This window comes from Cervus canadensis, chromosome 21 (genome assembly GCF_019320065.1).
Source record: "Cervus canadensis isolate Bull #8, Minnesota chromosome 21, ASM1932006v1, whole genome shotgun sequence".
Taxonomy (NCBI): Eukaryota; Metazoa; Chordata; class Mammalia; order Artiodactyla; family Cervidae; genus Cervus; species Cervus canadensis.
Window position 1 is genome coordinate 5,409,091 of NC_057406.1, and position 18,166 is coordinate 5,427,256.

The window sequence follows — 18,166 nt, forward strand, 5'->3', positions numbered from 1 at the left end:
AATGCAGGACTGAACTGTTGGGGGGAGACAGGGAAGAAGGGAAGGGGAAGGAAGGTGAGGAGCTTTCCTCCTCTTCTTTAAAAAAATATTTCCCCTTTATTCACTTCCAGAATCTCGCAAATAATGTATATTGATTCTTTCACCTGTTACTATTTATTCTATCCACATTTTAAATAAAAGCTTTACTAAGATATAATTTATATATTATAAAATTCACCGTTTAACGATGGACGGGTTTGTGGGATTTTTTCAGTGATTTATTTATTATTTTTGGCTGTTGCTGCGCAGGCTTTTCTCTGGCTGCGGTGCGCGGGGGCCACTCCCTAGTTGCGGGGCAGTGGCTTCTCGCTGCGGTGGCTTCTCCTGTCTCAGAGCACGGGCTTCAGGGCACTCGGACTTCAGGGGCGTGGCTGCGGGCTCAGCAGCTGCAGTTCCCAGGCTCTGGAGCACAGGTTCAGTAGTTGTGTTGCATAGGCTTAGTTGCTCAGAGGCTTCTGGAATCTTCCTGGACCAGGGATTGAACCGGTGACTCCTGTGCTGGCAGGCAGATTCCTTCCCACTGCGCCGCCAGGGAAACCCTTGAGGTTTTTAATATATGCACAGAGTGATTCACAATCACCACTATCTAATTCCAGAACATTTCATCATCCCTAAAAGAAACTTCTGTATTCATTCGCAGTTACTCCGCTCCCCCTCTTCCCCTGATCCCTGACAACCATTAATCCACTCTGTGTCTTAATAGATTGTGTAGGCGGGCTATTTCATAAAAAGGAATAATACCGTATAGGATCTTTTGTGTGTGACTTCTTTCACTCAGGGTAATGTTTAGTTCTGCTAAACATCCACGCAGCATGGATTAGCACTTCATTCCTTGCTATGACTGTGTAGTATTCCACGGCATGGAGACAACAGTTTCTTCATCATTGGTTGCTGGACCTTTGTGTTGGCTCCACGTTTCGGCTTCTGTGAACAGTGCTGCTGGGAACTTTGACGTACGAGTTTTCGTGTGGACATATGTTTTCACTTCTCTTGGGCACATACCTAGGAGTGGGAGTGCTGTCTCATGTGGTAATGTTCTCTTGCTTTTAAAGAACATTTGTCCTCACAAACATTGCATCAGTTTCATCGCAAGCTTGATTGAACTGATCTTTTCTTTATACCAAATGGAAAGTGAAAATATTATTTCCTGCTAATGTCTCCCTATATTCATGATCTAATGTTAATTTAAAATTTTGACAGCCTCCCAAGCTAATCAGCTATGCAGGAAGAGGAAAAGCACAGAAAATGTGAAATGTGTATCCACTTTTTTAAAAGCGACATCTGTTTTAAAAAGAAGCCACTGAGAACTGTAGAACTTCAGAGCCTTTACATAACAGGTTCTGGTGGTCTGTCTTATAATCAGCGTGTGTTTCTAGAACCTTGAGCTCCCGTGACCCATGGATGAACCCAGGAGACTGGAGTGCGGTGCCTTCACAGGAGGCCAGGTTCACTGGGAAAGCAGGGCAGGGCTTATCCCCCTAATCCTGGCCTTCACAGGGTGTGTGACTTTTCCAAGTCTTTTAGCGACTAATCCATGTGCTGACACCCAACTTTCTTTTTCAATAGTTAATACAAGCCTAACTGGCAATGTATAAAGCTGGTAAAATAGTTCATGGAAATCTCACCCTTACAATTAGAAAAGAGGGGGCTTCCCTGGTGGCTCAGTGGCAAAGAATCCGCCTGCCAGTGCAGAAGACACGGGCTCCATCCCTGATCTGGGAAGATCCCACCCGCCGAGGAGCATCAGCCCATGCTCCACAACTGCTCGGCCTGTGCTCTAGAGCCCCGGAGCCACAGCTGCTGAGCCCACGAGCTGCAGCTTCTGGAACCCTCTCACCCCAGAGCCTGTGCTCCACAACAAGAGACGCCACCTCCATGCAAAGCCTGCTCACCACAACTCGGAGAAAAGCCCCCTGGCAACCAAGACCCAGTACAGCCAAAAACAAAATAGATAAAAATTTACAAACGCATTAAAAATTAGAATTTTCCAGTTATAGTGAATTTATTTTATCTGAATTTTATCTCAAGAACTGTGTCAAGAATGTTTGAATATCAGGGTGATGATAGATGAGGCATTGTTTGTTAGCTACCCTGTACCTTAGTTTCATTAATAGTGATATGATATATTTTTTTTAATGTGCCTGAGTCTGTGAATATCAATATAAATTAAACACTTTAAAAGAAGTCGCACTGCTTACTAGATGCCGGAGAAGGAAAAAGTTCTATTCTGGTCCTGGTGGTTGTGCCAGGGAAAGGGAAGCCTTGGAAGGTTCTCATCAACACGCTGGACGTGGATTCACAAACTGTGCTTCGCCAGCTGCAGTCTAAGAATTTGCTTCCAGTGATTCATCAGTGGACGGTTTTGAGTCTCAAGACATTTTTGCCAGAATCGCAAATCCCGGAGAAGTGAATCCTTAGCCGAGCCTTTCCTTTTAGACTGGATCCTTGGGCTTAGTTTGGAAATGAGTTATTGCAAAAATGTATCTGCCACCTTAGAATTTTCATCAAATCACAAATAGTACCTGTGTTCTTCCCTGGAGAATTCCATGGACAGAGGAGCCTAGTAGGCTGCAGCCCATGAGGTCATAAAGAGTCGGGACATGACAGAGCGACTTTCACTTCACTTCACAAGTAGCAATGGTTTCCCCAGGTGGTGCTAGTGGTAAAGAACCCCCCTGCCAACGAGACATAAGAGGAGTGGGTTCAATCCCCGGGTCGGGAAGATCCCCTGGAAGAGGAGGGCATGGCAACCCACTGCAGGGTTCTTGCCTGGAGGATCCCCATGGACAGGGGAGCCTGGCAGGCTACAGTCCATGGGGTTGGAAAGAATCAGACATGACTGAAGCGACTTAGCACACACGCACAAGTAGCAATATGAAATGTGACAAAAACCTCAACAGTTGGTGGACTTTTTTTTTCTTTTTGCCGACAGGGTGGTTAGTGTAGTGAGATGAGCTTGGCCTCTGGAGCCGCAGATTTCTGTGAGTCCATGGCAGTGCTGTGCAGGGCGGTCCTTCCTCTGCTCTGTGAAATGTGGAAGGTTTCCGCTTCCTCAGAAGGTGGTTTGGGGCTGGATGAGTTAAATCCAAGAGCGGTGCCTGTGCCCGTTTATGAAGTGTGAGCTCCTTCAATGTCAGCTTCTTCCCTTCTGCGTTAACTCTTATCACTGCTAAGACCAGGAGGGCATCCATTCTGGGAAACTGCACGTTTAATCTGTCCTTGCCCTTCTTCTGTGGGACGAGGGAAACTTTGAGGTGCCTACCCAAGTTATATCTACTGAAAATCACCCTATCAGAAGTCAGAGTCTGGTGTCCTTTCCAGGAAAAGGCTTTGCAGAGGCCCACCCTGGGAGCCACTCTCCCCCCGGCCCCATGTCCTAGTTAAACAGTAAAGGGAAATGTGTCCTTTAGGGAAGACCGAGATAACCGTGCTAGGCTTTGAGGCTGGAATTTTAAGGGCTAAGTAAATATCAAACTTGGTTGTATGGGCTCGGGAGCCGTTCAGCTGTGTGGGAGATTGTACTTGTGTATTTGCATGAAGCTTAAAAAAGTATATTTGTATTGATTGTGTATTTATTTTAATTTTAGTTTCACATGCTTTCTGGGGAAATAATTTTTTCATACTTTTTAAAAAAATTGACTTTTTATTTAAAAGTAATTTCAAGCCTCGAGCAAGTTTGTAAAGGAAAGTATGGTACAAATAATGGCCATTTACCCTTTCCCAGGTTTGTCGATTGTGAACATTTAACCTCATTTGCTTCTCCTATAATCTTTCATTCCCTCTGTGCACGTATGCAAGCTATATATATACAAAATACACAAATAACGTGTATGTAATTTTTTCTGAACCATTTAAGAGTAAATTGCTTATACTAATGGTTCTTTCTTTATTTTTCGGCTGTGCTGGGTCCTCATTGCTACACACGGGCTTTCTCTCGTTGAAGCGAGCAGGGGCCGTGCGAGGGCTTCTCATTGCGGTGACTTCTCTTCTCTTGGTGTGGAACCCGGGCTCTGGGCTCTGGGCTTCCGTAGTTGTGGCTCTCAGGCTCGAGAGCACAGGTTTCGGCAGTTGTGACACATGGGCTCAGATGCCCCACAGAACGTGGACTCTTCCTGGACCAGGGCTCGAACCCATGTCCCCTGCACTGGCAAGCAGATTCCCAGCCACTGGACGGCCAGGGAAGTCCTATTATTGGTCCTTTACTTCTAAATACTCCAGTGTGTATTTCCTCAAGAATAAGAACTGTTCTCTTACCTAATCACAGTACAGTTACCAACTTCAGTAAACATTGAAGTAGTAATACTTTTATTTTATTTAATCAAGAGTCCGTATTAACCCACCTGGCCCAATGATTGTCCTTTGTAGAATTTTAGATTTATTTATTTATTTATTTATTTTAGAATTTTAGATTTAAAAATGACTTTTTTTCTACCTTAAAAGCATATGACCGTATAGAAAGGGCACATGATACTCAGAGGGTAAATTGTGCTGTGGCCTCAGACTCTTGGGAAATATATATTTACACACACACACATATATAAATACGTATGTAAAATATGTTAGAATATATTTCTGCTACTGTTACTTTATCTTTTAAAAAAACATTTATTTATTTGGCTGAGCCCGGTCTCAGTTGAGGCATGTGGGATCTAGTTCCCTGACCAGGGATGGAGCCTAAGCCCTCTGCATTGGGAGCGAGGAGTCTTAGCCGCTGGACCAGCAGGGAGGCCCCTACTTCATCTTTTAGAAAGACCTGTTGTTGTTGTTGCCTAGTCGCTCAGCTGTATCCGACTCTTTGCGGCCCCACGGACTACAGCACACCAGTCCTTCACTGTCTCCCTGAGTTTGCTCAGGGAGTGCATTGAGTCAGTGATGCCATCCAACCATCTCATCCTCTGCCGTCCCCTCCTCCTCCTGCCCTCGGTCTTTCCCAGTTTGATGGACCTAGATTTTAGCTAATTCTGCAGAGGACTCGGTGGCTTTTAGTTGAGCACAGACGGGCATTCTGGCGTGTATGCTGCTCGTGCTTGGTTTGCTGAGGGTGCCTGTCAACTCAGACACCTGGGCTGAGCAGCTGGAAGCGTTACTGGAATGCCCACCCCGCTCAGGGTGTCCTGCCTTATCGCGAAGCCGGCTGTGCTGTCCATGGCTTGGCCCTGAACCCGCTAACGAGCTGTCATTCTTCTTGTTCGGGTGTAGATCCCCCTCACCAGTTCTGGGGCCGTTCCGTACCTTGTATTCCTGTCCAGATTTGGAGGAATTGACCTGAATATCAATGTTATAAAGAGGTAAGTTTTTTTTTCCCCTCATATGAAAATGTGAAGCTTGAAGTGATACGAGATAGGACACAAGCACATTAGAGCTAACCATGTCAACAGATACAATCCTCAGGCAAAAAATTTACTTAGAGAAGATTCTGATGTCTAAATGGGATGTTTCAGAATTAGAGAAATAATATTGTATTCAAAGTGGAGACACAGCAAATTAAAACCAGACCAACATGTTTTTCACAAGTGGTGCTAGTGGTAAAGAATCTGCCTGCCAATGCAGGAGATGAGGGGAACTTGGGCTTGATCTCTGGGTTTGGAAGATCCCCTGGAGAAGGAAATGCAGCCCACTCCAGTATTCTTGCCTGGGATATCTCTTGGACAGAGGAGCCTGGCGGGCTACAGTCCATGGGGTCACAAAGAGTCAGATACAGCTGAGCACACCCAGCACAACATATTTCATATGTGATGCCTTTCATATTTGGAAATAAGGAATTTAATTTTCTTTTTTTTTTGCCACATGGCAAGGCTTGTGGGATCTTAGTTCCCCAACCAGGGATTGAACGTGGACCCTGCACATCTTAACCACTGGACCACCAGGGAATTCCTTGGAAATGAGGAATTTAAATTTTGAAGTAAGAGTGTTAAGATGCTACATTTTAAATTTGTTTTTTCCATATATTTTTAGTGTCTTTCATTGGCTAGTGATCATATTTTTGTAGCTTGAAATGAAAAAAATTTTAGAAGATCTTTGTATGAGGTCCTCATAGCTGTAGCCTGAGCACGGGGCTCGTCTGCCTCACCTGTGAAACGAGAGCGCTGGGGCCCGAACTTTACTGTCTCTGTCAGCTATAAAGTTCTTTGAGTCTAGTGTGCGATGTAGGAAATATTGTTTTATAGTAGAGAAATTATTGACTCAGATTATTCTGACTCTAAATGAGTAAGCTTATTTTCTCAGGAATTGTGTAAACAATTATAAGAGAAGTAAACTTGGTTCTGAAATATTAGCACATTCTGGTGTTGTGACTTTCATGATTGCAGCCATCTTGGATGTAGCTGAGTTGTGAGAATTAGTGCAGCCGTGCAGAGAGGGAAGGGGGATTGCTGATTACTGGGTAGAGTTTCTGTTTTGCTAGGTGAGCAAGTCCCAGAGATCCCTTGCACAGCAGTATGGATATATTCACATTACTGAAAGTGAAAGTCGCTCACTCGTGTCCGACTCTTTGTGACCCCATAGACTATACAGTCCATGGAACTCTCCAGGTTCAGAATACTGGAGTGGGTAGCCTTTCCCTTCTCCAGGGGATCTTCCCAATCCAGGGATCAAACCCAGGTCTCCCGCATTGCAGGCGGATTCTTTACCAGCTGAGCCACAAGGGAAGCCCAAGAATACTGAAGTGGGTAGCCTTTCCCTTCTCCAGAGGGTCTTCCCAGCCCAGGAATCGAACCAGGGTCTCTTGCATCGCAGGCGGATTCTTTACCAACTGAGCAAGCTGTACAGTAAAAATGGCTAAGATGGTAACTTGTGTCCTTTCCTGGTGGCTCTGATGGTGAAGGAGTCCGCCTGCAGTGCAGGAGACCTGGATTTGATCCCTAGGTTGGGAAGATCACCTGGCGAAGGAAATGGCAACCCACTCCAGTATTCTTGCCTGGAGAATTCCATGGCTAGAAGAACCTGGCAGGCAGCAGTCCATGGGGTCACAAAGAGCCAGACACGACTGAGCGACTAACACTTAAAAAAAAAAAAATTGATGCAGCAGCTCCACCAAGAATGACAAAGTATTATCTTCTCCAGGATCTGAGACTTGTAATCTGCTGATGCTGTCTGTAAGTGATGAGCTAGGATAACTTCCAGACTCATTCAGAAGAATGAGAAGAACGACTGGCCTTTTTATAGGCACATTCATTCTCTTGACCTAATAAAACCATCCCCATTTGGGGGATAAGTAACATAATTTGAATACTCTTTGCTGAAAAAGCTCAACAGTTGGGAAAAACTAAAAGCAGGAGAGTTCTTTTTTGCTTTTAATTGTGAAACCTCAGTCTAATAATTTGTGATGAAAAGTATCATACATTACTTTCTTAAACACAAAAGACTGAATATTTAAACTAAATTAGAAAGATTTCCAGCTTACTCTTGAAGCTAAATTCTCTTTATTGTTTAAGGCCATGTGAATAGAAAATTCTGTTTCTAGTACTATGGTAGGCTACCTCCATGAACAACACTTTCACTCAAAACAACTAAAATGGTGGATAAAAGGTAAAATATTTTAATGCATTACTGAGCTGGCAAGAAAGGAAGTAATTCTTAGAGGCTAAGCATGCAGCAAGAACTGGAACATAGAGAAGTTTTGTATAAAGACAATTTTTGCCGTGAAGTATTGGCCAAATCTGGGTGAACTGGTGTTTCAGTTTTGTTGGGTCTTTGGAGTGAAAGGAACAAGAGACAAAGCCTACAGGGTCTCTCCAAGGTGGAAAAACCAAAGAGAAGACCAGTACATGTACAGTGGGGACCCCTATACCCTCTTGTAAGGATAAATATCAAAATATATAACTGTATGACAGAAACCTACCTATTTCAAACACTGGCATTGGGTGAATAGAGGAAAGATTGTAATCACAAGTCAATTTTAATGAAGATCTGTACCTAAAATAATGCTCCCTGTGTGGTCTGAAAAGTCTCAGGCTAGGAATTTACTTAAAACTGGTCCTGGACTGGGTGTGCCTTCCAGGGGAGGAATACATCTACAACATAGCCCTTAAAGAAAACCACAGATAAAGTGTCACAGAAAATCTTGAAGACATATGAAGAGACAAAAAATGAGGACTGCAAAGAAATGGAAATCATATCCAGTAGACTCAGATCTCCAAACACTTGCAGTGTTGGAACTATCAGATACAGAAGCTAAAACCAGTGTTTTAATCTTTAAAGAAATTGAAGAATGGATTCAATATATGAATGCAAAACAATAGAGGCAACAAAAATAAAGATTTGAGGAAGTACAAAATGGAACTGCTAGCACTGAAAGATAACAAATACTGTAGAATAAAATTTTAGTGGATGGGTGAAAATAGTGGATTCAACACAGCTGAAAAGAGCGTTAGTGGAGTGGAAAACAGATCTGAAGGTAGTATGCAGAATGCCGCACAGAAACAAGGAGAGATACAGAACATGGAGGACAGGTGTAAGAGACATGGGAGGTGGGAAGGGAAGGCCCAATGATACTTCTTGTTGGATTTCCAGATATGTAAGAGAAAGAGTAGGACAGGGACTAAATTTGAAAAGGTAATGGTTTAGAATCTCGAGCCAGATAAATAAAAAGGGATGCCTGTCTAGACATATCAGAGAAACTGTAGAACATTAAAATCAAAGAGAAAATATTTAAGGCAATGAGAAGAAAAATGGGGTTGACTCCAGAGGAGTGACAATTAGACTGACACTGATGTCTCAACAGTGACAACGAAAGGCATGAGATTGTGGGAGAATCTCTTCCGTGTGCTGAGCTAAAATATTTGCCTTCCTAGATTTTTTTTTTTAAAGCTATATTTGTAAGAATAAGAATGAGAGCTCCTTCTATGGGAATCCCTGGCCGCCTTTCCTCTTCTTGCCATGGTGTCTGCTCACCCATTGGGATCAGAGTATTTGGAAAAGGGATCCACGTCTGGCACCTTTGCCTGTGATGTTCAAGGTTACCTTTCACCTCCAACTCGTAAACTTTCTTCACACTGACTTGTAGAAAAACGAAGCAGCCTTTGCATTGGATTATCCTTCCCAAGTGTCTCAGTGGTAAAGAACCTGCCTGCCAATGCAGGAGACACAGGAGACGCGGGTTCCATCTCTGGGTCGGGAAGATCCCCTGGGGAGGGCATGGCAACCCACTCCAGTATTCTTGGCTGGAGAATCCCATGGACAGAGGAGCCTGGCGGGCTACAGTCCATGGGGTCGCAAAGAGCTGGACACGACTGAGCAACTGACACTCTCACTTTCAAAGGTTTGGATAGCGTCTTTGAATTTCTGAAGATTAAAGACAGCAAGAAACATTAAAAAAAGTCTGAGGATTAAATAACGACATTTCAGACAAAAACTGAGACGGTTCATGTCCTGCAGATCTTAACTAGGGGAATGCTAGAAGATGTGCTAACAGCGAAAGGCAGGTGATCCCACGGAAACTGCAAGGCCCTCTGTGATCTGGCTGGCCTCCCTCATGGGACTCTGCTGCTCTGCTCTTGTTCACTGTGTTCCCAAACTGATGACGCTGTTGTTGCTCCCATCTTAGCACTTTTGACTGGTGGTTCCCAGTGTCTGCAGTGCTTCCACCAGATGAGCCTGTAGGTCACTACACCCTTGAGGCTAACACACAAGTGTGACTTTCTCAACATAGAACATGAGCTCCACAAGGGCAGGCAACTTTATCCATTTGACTTACTGACGTACTCCCAAGTCCCTAGGAGAGTGCTTGGCACAGATCAGGTGCTTAATGTGCTTACCAGGTGGCTCAGTGGTAAAGAATCTGCCTGCCAATGCAGGAGACACAGGAGACACGGGTTTGATCCCTGGGTTGGGAAGATCCCCTGGAGTAGGAAATAGAACCCACTCCAGGATTCTTGCCTGGGAATACCCATGAACAGAGGAGCCTGGCGCGCTACAGTCCATGGGGTGGCAAAACAGTTGGAAATGACTTAGTGACGAAACAGCAACAAGAAAGGTGCTTAATATATATTCATTGAATAAGAGGTTGCAAAAACACCAACTGAAGTGAAATGAAGTGAAAAGTTGCTCAGTTGTGTCTGACTCTTTGCAACCCATTTATAGTCCTAGGCCAGAATACTGGAGTGGGTAGCCTTTCCCTTCTCCAAGGGATCTTCCCAAACCCAGGGATCAAACCCAGGTCTCCCCCATTGCAGGCAGATTCTTTACCAGCTGAGCCACAAGGGGAAGCCCAATGACAACCAACAAACGACACCTATAGTCAACAGCCTGAATGACTCTCGTGGATGTAACGCTGAGTGAAGGAGGAAGAAATGAACAAATAGTTCTGTTCACACGTGAAGTTCAAAACCAGGCAAAGCGAACTGTTTTGTTTAAGGATACATACCTAGGTGGTAAACTTATAAGAAGATAAAAGATAAATGTAAATGAAGATAAAAGTATGTCAAGGCTGTGTATTATCACCTTGCTTATTTAACTTACACGCAGAGTGCATCATGTGAAACGCTGGGCTGGATGAAGCACAAGCTGGAATCAAGATTGCTGGGAGAAATATCAATAACCTCAGGTATGCAGATGACACCACCCATATGGCAGAAAGTGAAGAAGAACTAAAGAGCCTCTTGATGAAAGTGAAAGAGGAGAGTGAAAAAGTTGGCTTAAAGCTCAACATTCAGAAAACTAAGACCATGGCATCTGGCCCCATCACTTCATGGCAAATAGATGGGAAAACAAAAGAAATAGTGGCAGACTTTTGTTTTGGGGGGCTCCAAAATCGCTGCAGATGATGACTGCAGCCATGATATTAAAAGACACTTACTTTTTGGAAGAAAAGTTATGACCAACCTAGACAGCATATTAAAAAGCAGAGACGTTACTTTGCCAACAAAAGTCTGTTTAGTCAAAGCTATAATTTTTCCAGTAGTCATGTATGGATGTGAGAGTTAGACCATAAGGAAAGCTTAGTGCTGAAGAATTGATGCTTTTGAACTGTGGTGTTGGAAAAGACTCTTGAGAGTCCCTTGGACTGCAAGGAGATCCAACCAGTCCATGCTAAAGGAAATCAGTCCTAAATATTCACGGGAAGGACTGATGCTGAGGCTGAAACTCCAGTGCTTTGGCCACCTGATGCGAAGAACTGACTCACTGGAAAAGACCCTGATGCTGGGAAAGATTGAAGGCAGGAGAAGGAGACGACAGAGGATGAGATGGTTGGATGGCATCACCAACTCAAGGGACATGAGTTTGAGCAAACTCCAGGAGTTGGTGATGGACGGGGAAGCCTGGTGTGCCACATTCCATGGGGTCGCAAAGAGTTGAACACAACTGAGTAAGTGAACTGAAAAGGAAATAATATCCTAAGTGCTAGGAGAGTGGTTACTACGAGGAGGAGAGAAAATATTTAAACTAGAAAAGGGCAGATGGGGCCTCTTTGTGTTTGGCTCTAATTCTTTAAAAATTATTTTTTAAAATTGTATTTATTTATCTATTTTTGGCAGTGCTGGGTCTCTGTTGCTTCATGAGCTTTTTTCCTGGTTGCATCGAGAGGGGGCTGCTCTCTGGTTGTGATGTGTGGGCTTCTACTGTTGTGGAGCACAAGTTCTGGGCAACGGGCTTCAGTAGTTGCAGCTCCCGGGCTCTCGAGCAAAGACTCAGCAGTTGGGGCACACAGGCTTAGTTGCTCCGCGGCATGTGGGATCTTCCCGGACCGGGGATCAAACTTGCTTCTCATGCGTTGGCAGGCAGATTCTTTACCTCTGAGCCACCAGGGAAGCCCCAGCTCTAATTCTTAATTTGAGAAATTGTTAAACAGATGTTTGCCTTAATTGTAAGCAAACTACGCATATGTGCTGTACATACTTTTCTGGGTCAAGGTTACATCTCATAGTAACAATTTTTTTTTCCATAATAACAATTTAAAGCAATAAATTTAATAAACAGATTAGATGCAGCCAAAGAAATAAGTGAACTGGAAGATCGGTCAGAAAACATTAGGCAGAATGTAGCACAGACACAGAACATGTAGCTGGAGCTCTTACAAAGAGCGGTGAGAGATGGGACGGGAGTAACAAAGAGACCACGGACCGGCCCAGACCACCGATGGAAGGCACTGTCCTGTGGATCCAAGAAGCCAAGTCTCCAACAAGATTTAAAACAGAGGTGGGGGCAGAACCCCAAGGACCAAAAGATCCGAGAAGCAGTGAAACAGGGACTTTCCAGGTGGTCCCGTGGTTGAGACTCTGCTCTTCCATTGCAGGGGCCCAGAGTTTGATACCCTGGTGGGGGAGCTAAGATGCTGCATGCTGTGATTTGTCCAAAAAAAAAAAAGGATTTAAAAAAAGCCAAAAGTCACACAAAAGTGACTTTTTAAAAATAATTTATTTTATTTACTTCTTTTTGGCTGAGCTGGGTCTTCATTGCAGTGCATGGGCTTCTCATTTTGGTGGCGTCCCTTGTTGCCGAGCATGTGCTCTGGGCCCACAGGCTTCAGTAGTTGTATCTTTCGGACTCAGTAGTTTTGGCGCCACGGGCTTAGTTGCCCTGTAGCGTGTGGAATCTTCCTGGACCAGGAATCAAATCTGTGTCCCCTGCATTGGCAGGCAGATTCCTATCCACTGCAGCACCAGGGAAGTTCAAAAGTGACTTTCGCTTCTTCTTTTCCTATCTGGATTCCTTTTACTTCTTTTTCTGCTCTGATTGCTGTGGCCAAAACTTCCAACACTATGTTGAATAGTAGTGGTGAGAGTGGGCACCCTTGTCTTGTTCCTGATTTCAGGGGAAATGCTTTCAATTTTTCACCATTGAGGGTGATGCTTGCTGTGGGTTTGTCATATATAGCTTTTATTATGTTGAGGTATGTTCCTTCTATTCCTGCTTTTTGGAGAGTTTTAATCATAAATGAGTGTTGAATTTTGTCAAAGGCTTTCTCTGCATCTATTGAGATAATCATATGATTTTTCTCTTTCAATTTGTTAATGTGGTGTATTACATTGATTGATTTGCGGATATTAAAGAATCCTTGCATTCCTGGGATAAAGCCCACTTGGTCATGGTGTATGATTTTTTTAATATGTTGTTGGATTTCTGTTTGCTAGAATTTTGTTAAGGATTTTTGCATCTATGTTCATTAGTGATATTGGCCTGTAGTTTTCTTTTTTAGTGGCATCTTTGTCTGGTTTTGGAATTAGGATGACATGATCCTCTACATAGAAAACCCTAAAGACTCTACCAGAAAATTACTAGAGCTAATCAATGAATATAGTAAAGTTGCAGGATATAAAATTAACACACAGAAATCCCTTGCATTCCTATATACTAACAATGAAAAAACAGAAAGAGAAATTAAGGAAACAATACCATTCACCATTGCAACAAAAAGAATAAAATACTTAGGAGTATATCTACCTAAAGAAACAAAAGACCTATACATAGAAAACTATAAAACACTGATGAAAGAAATCAAAGAGGACACAAACAGATGGAGAAACATACCGTGTTCATGGATTGGAAGAATCAATATTGTCAAAATGGCTATTCTACCCAAAGCAATCTATAGATTCAATGCAATCCCTATCAAGCTACCAACGGTATTTTTCACAGAACTAGAACAAATCATTTCACAATTTGTATGGAAATACAAAAAACCTCGAATAGCCAAAGTAATCTTGAGAAAGAAGAATGGAACTGGAGGAATCAACCTGCCTGACTTCAGACTCTACTACAAAGCCACAGTCATCAAGACAGTATGGTACTGGCACAAAGACAGAAATATAGATCAATGGAACAGAATAGAAAGCCCAGAGATAAATCCACGAACCTATGGACACCTTATCTTTGACAAAGGAGGCAAGGATATACAATGGAAAAAAGACAACCTCTTTAACAAGTGGTGCTGGGAAAACTGGTCAACCACTTGTAAAAGAATGAAACTAGAACACTTTCTAACACCATACACAAAAATAAACTCAAAATGGATTAAAGATCTAAATGTAAGACCAGAAACTATAAAACTCCTAGAGGAGAACATAGGCAAAACACTCTCCGACATAAATCACAGCAAGATCCTCTATGACCCACCTCCCAGAATATTGGAAATAAAAGCAAAACTAAACAAATGGGACCTAATGAAACTTAAAAGCTTTTGCACTACAAAGGAAACTATAAGTAAGGTGAAAAGACAGCCCTCAGATTGGGAGAAAATAATAGCAAATGAAGAAACAGACAAAGGATTAATCTCAAAAATATACAAGCAACTCCTGCAGCTCAATTCCAGAAAAATAAATGACCCAATCAAAAAATGGGCCAAAGAACTAAACAGACATTTCTCCAAAGAAGACATACAGATGGCTAACAAACACATGAAAAGATGCTCAACATCACTCATTATCAGAGAAATGCAAATCAAAACCACAATGAGGTACCATTACACGCCAGTCAGGATGGCTGCTATCCAAAAGTCTACAAGCAATAAATGCTGGAGAGGGTGTGGAGAAAAGGGAACCCTCTTACACTGTTGGTGGGAATGCAAACTAGTACAGCCGCTATGGAAAACAGTGTGGAGATTTCTTAAAAAACTGGAAATAGAACTGCCATATGACCCAGCAATACCACTTCTGGGCATACACACTGAGGAAACCAGATCTGAAAGAGACACGTGCACCCCAATGTTCATCGCAGCACTGTTTATAATAGCCAGGACATGGAAGCAACCTAGATGCCCATCAGCAGATGAATGGATAAGGAAGCTGTGGTACATATACACCATGGAATATTACTCAGCCATTAAAAAGAATTCATTTGAATCAGTCCTAATGAGATGGATGAAACTGGAACCCCTTATACAGAGTGAAGTAAGCCAGAAAGATAAAGAACATTACAGCATACCAACACATATATATGGAATTTAGAAAGATGGTAACGATAACCCTATATGCAAAACGGCAAAAGAGACACAGAAATACAGAACAGACTTTTGAACTCTGGGGGAGAATGTGAGGGTGGGATATTTCAAAAGAACAGCATGTATACTATCTATGGTGAAACAGATCACCAGCCCAGGTGGGATGCATGAGACAAGTGCTCGGGCCTGGTGCACTGGGAAGACCCAGAGGAATCAGGTGGAGAGGGAGATGGGAGGGAGGATCGGGATGGGGAATACGTGTAAATCTATGGCTGATTCATATCAATGTATGACCAAAAGAAAAAAATAAATATATATTAAAAAAAAGTGACTTTCGAATCGATTAATAACTATGATGTGTTGGAAGACCATCGCTGCCTTCCTAGAACTGTAGATCCAAAGGAAGCAGTTCAGTTCAGTCACTCTGTCGTGTCTGACTCTTTGCTACCCTACAGACTGTAGCCCGCCAGGCTCCTCTGTCCCTGGGATGCTCCAGGTAAGAATACTAGAATGGGTTGCCATTCCCTTCTCCGGAGGATCTTCCTGACCCCAGGATCAAACCTGCATCTCCTGCATTGCAGGTGGATTCTTTACTGTCTGAGGAGAGGCCCTTTGACAAGTACATTGGTTGTCATTTCCAGAGCAATTGCTACAAGATTAAAAATGGACTGTGTAACTCCCAAACTCCAAAAAAAAAAAAAGGAACAAAAACTGAATGATAAAAATTAGATCAACCCAAAAGAAGGCAAGAAGAATCAGAAGAAGCAGGACAAACGGAAATCCTGAAAATATCAGTAATTATAATAAATATTCCGTTTAAAAGTCAAGTCCATGAAAAGAAAAACCTAAACATAAGTTTATAGAAAGGTTAAAAGTGAAGAGATTTAAAAAGACGTACCATTCCAAGAAATAACAATCTAAAGAAAGCTGGAGTCACTGAGTTAGTATCAAGTAATAGACGGGGCTCCCTTGAAGGAGACAGAGATGGCGTTTGGGGTGGCAGAGGAGCTGCCTTGACCAAATACAGAGGAGGGAGAAGGGGGGAGGAGGCTGAGGTTGAGGGGGGCAGCCTCCCTGGGCCCCTGGCGCAGCTGATGGGGGTCATACAGGTATGTCTACCTTTTTACTCCTGAAATCTTAAACACATGCTACATGTAGTGTTTTGTATCTCTTCAATACCTAATGAGAACAGTATTAAATGTATGACATTTAACAGAGAATCGTAAGGCTGGACTCCTCGTTTCATCTTTAACTTGGGTCCAGCACTCAAAACCTCTGAGCCCATTTTGTTCTGTGTAAAATGAAGTTAATGTCCCTTTAAAGTGCTCTGGTGTCTTCCCCTCGTCCCCCTGGGAAGCCCCGGCTCCTCATCAGGGCCCCCCACACCACAGGGCTGGTACCTGCCCCCATCTCTGGGCCCACCCCGTGTTCCTCGGCCCTGCTCAGTGGGCTCTGGGCCCCAGCCCCCGAAGCGCCAGCCCTGGGGTGTGCCAGACTCCTGGCTCCTCAGCGTGTGGGTCTCCATCCCAATGCCTGCTGTCCACCCCGTCCAGGAGGCGGGCCTTTCCTTCTTCCCCTGTCTCTCCCCGCTCCCCACTGCCTGCCTTTATTGTCTTCACAGCACTTCTGGTTACATCAACTTACCAACAAAGGTTTGTCTAGTCAAGGCTATGGTTTTTCCAGTAGTCATGTACAGATGTGAGAGTTGGACTATAGAGAAAGCTGAGTGCCGAAGAATTGATGCTTTTGAACTGTGGTGTTGGAGAAGACTCTTGAGAGTCCCTTGGACTGCAAGGAGATCCAGCCAGGCCATCCTGAAGGAAGTCAGTCCTGAATATTCATTGGAAGGACTGATGTTGAAGCTGAAGCTGCAATACTTTGACCACCTGATGTGAAGAGCTAACTCATCTGAAAAGACCCTGATGCTGGGAAAGATTGAAGGCGGGAGGAGAAGGGGATGGCAGAGGATGAGCTGGTTGGATGGCATCACTGACTCAATGGACATGAGTTTAGATAAACTCCGGGAGTTGGTGATGGACAGGGAGGCCTGGTGTTCTGCAGTCCATGGGGTTGCAAAGAGTCAGACACAACTGAGCAACTGAACTGAACTGAACTGAACATTGCTTATTTGATTGCTTATTTCCTGTCTGTCACCATCACTGGCATTAAGCTTTTTCAAGACTGGAAATGGTGTTCTGCTCGACATGGCACCCCAGACCTGGGTGCAGGAGGCGCTGGATAAATACTGTGAAGGGGCCTCTGGTGTTCTTTGTCCCCACCCTAGCCTCACGGTTGATTCCAAAGAGGGAGTCTGAAGCGGTTTATGGGTGGACAGAGGATGCAAAACCAGATAGAGTTAATACAAGCAGATGGAGCCAAGCGGCTGGTACATACGCCCAGCCATGCTCAGCCCTTTTCCGCAGGGCTCAGCATGCATCTGAAGACTGGGCCTCCACTTCCCCATCGCGACCTTCAGCCTGCCCAGCCTTCTCTGTAAAGCGGAATGTCTGCTAACCCATGGAGTGAGGCCTCATGGAGTGCAGGCCGTAATTACTCAGTCCCTGCACCGCCCTGGGAGTAGTCGATGTTGTATTTCATTTTACAGAAGAGGGGCCCCAGGCCTGGAGAAGCTAAGTAACTTGCCTGAGTTCACACTTCTGGCAAACGGTAGTACATAAGAAACACCTTGCATTTAAAAATATGCAGTGTAGAAATTCTTATCATTTTCATCTCTGTGTGTCCTATGTAAACGTTAATTCAGTGAAAACATGCTAACAAGAGGTTTTTAATTGTTGTCTTTAAGGGGAGGTGAGAATGAAATGAATGGCTGTCGGACGTTAAAAGAGCTCGAGGCCCAAGTGGGAGAAAAGGTAATAGAGATCTTTCACGGTTCTTCCGGCCCCCAACCCTACCCCCCCCCCACCAGCACCCACCCCCCCCCTCCAGCCACTGGTCAAAAGTAACTGCTAGCAGAGGGAGCCGATGGAACTGATGCAGAATGAGCTGGGTCTTGTCATCTGTGGTCTCATGTCAAAGTCGCCTGACTCAATAGATTGCACGCGCTCCGATGGCATCCTCTGTGATGAACCACACCAGAAGTCCTGGAATATCAATTACCTTTGCCTTAACTTTAGATCATCATCCGTAAGGCGGCCCTTCGATTTCTGTCTACAACCGAGGCAAGGTTTTCTTTAGAATGAGAAGACTGCTGCTTTTCAGCAGTAAGTGCCAATCAAGAGCGGCATGGTAAAA

The 18,166-nt window shown here is 43.9% G+C and overlaps 1 protein-coding gene across 1 annotated transcript in view; it reads left to right on the forward strand.

Moving 5' to 3' along the window:
* The window catches only part of EFCAB6 (EF-hand calcium binding domain 6), a 251,019-nt gene that overhangs the window by 36,988 nt on the left and 195,865 nt on the right, over positions 1-18,166 (forward strand). The window contains exons 5-6 of the mRNA XM_043441591.1: positions 5,239-5,327; positions 17,718-17,784. Of these exons, the coding sequence (XP_043297526.1) occupies positions 5,239-5,327; positions 17,718-17,784 (156 nt within the window). The remainder of the gene's footprint in view (positions 1-5,238; positions 5,328-17,717; positions 17,785-18,166) is intronic.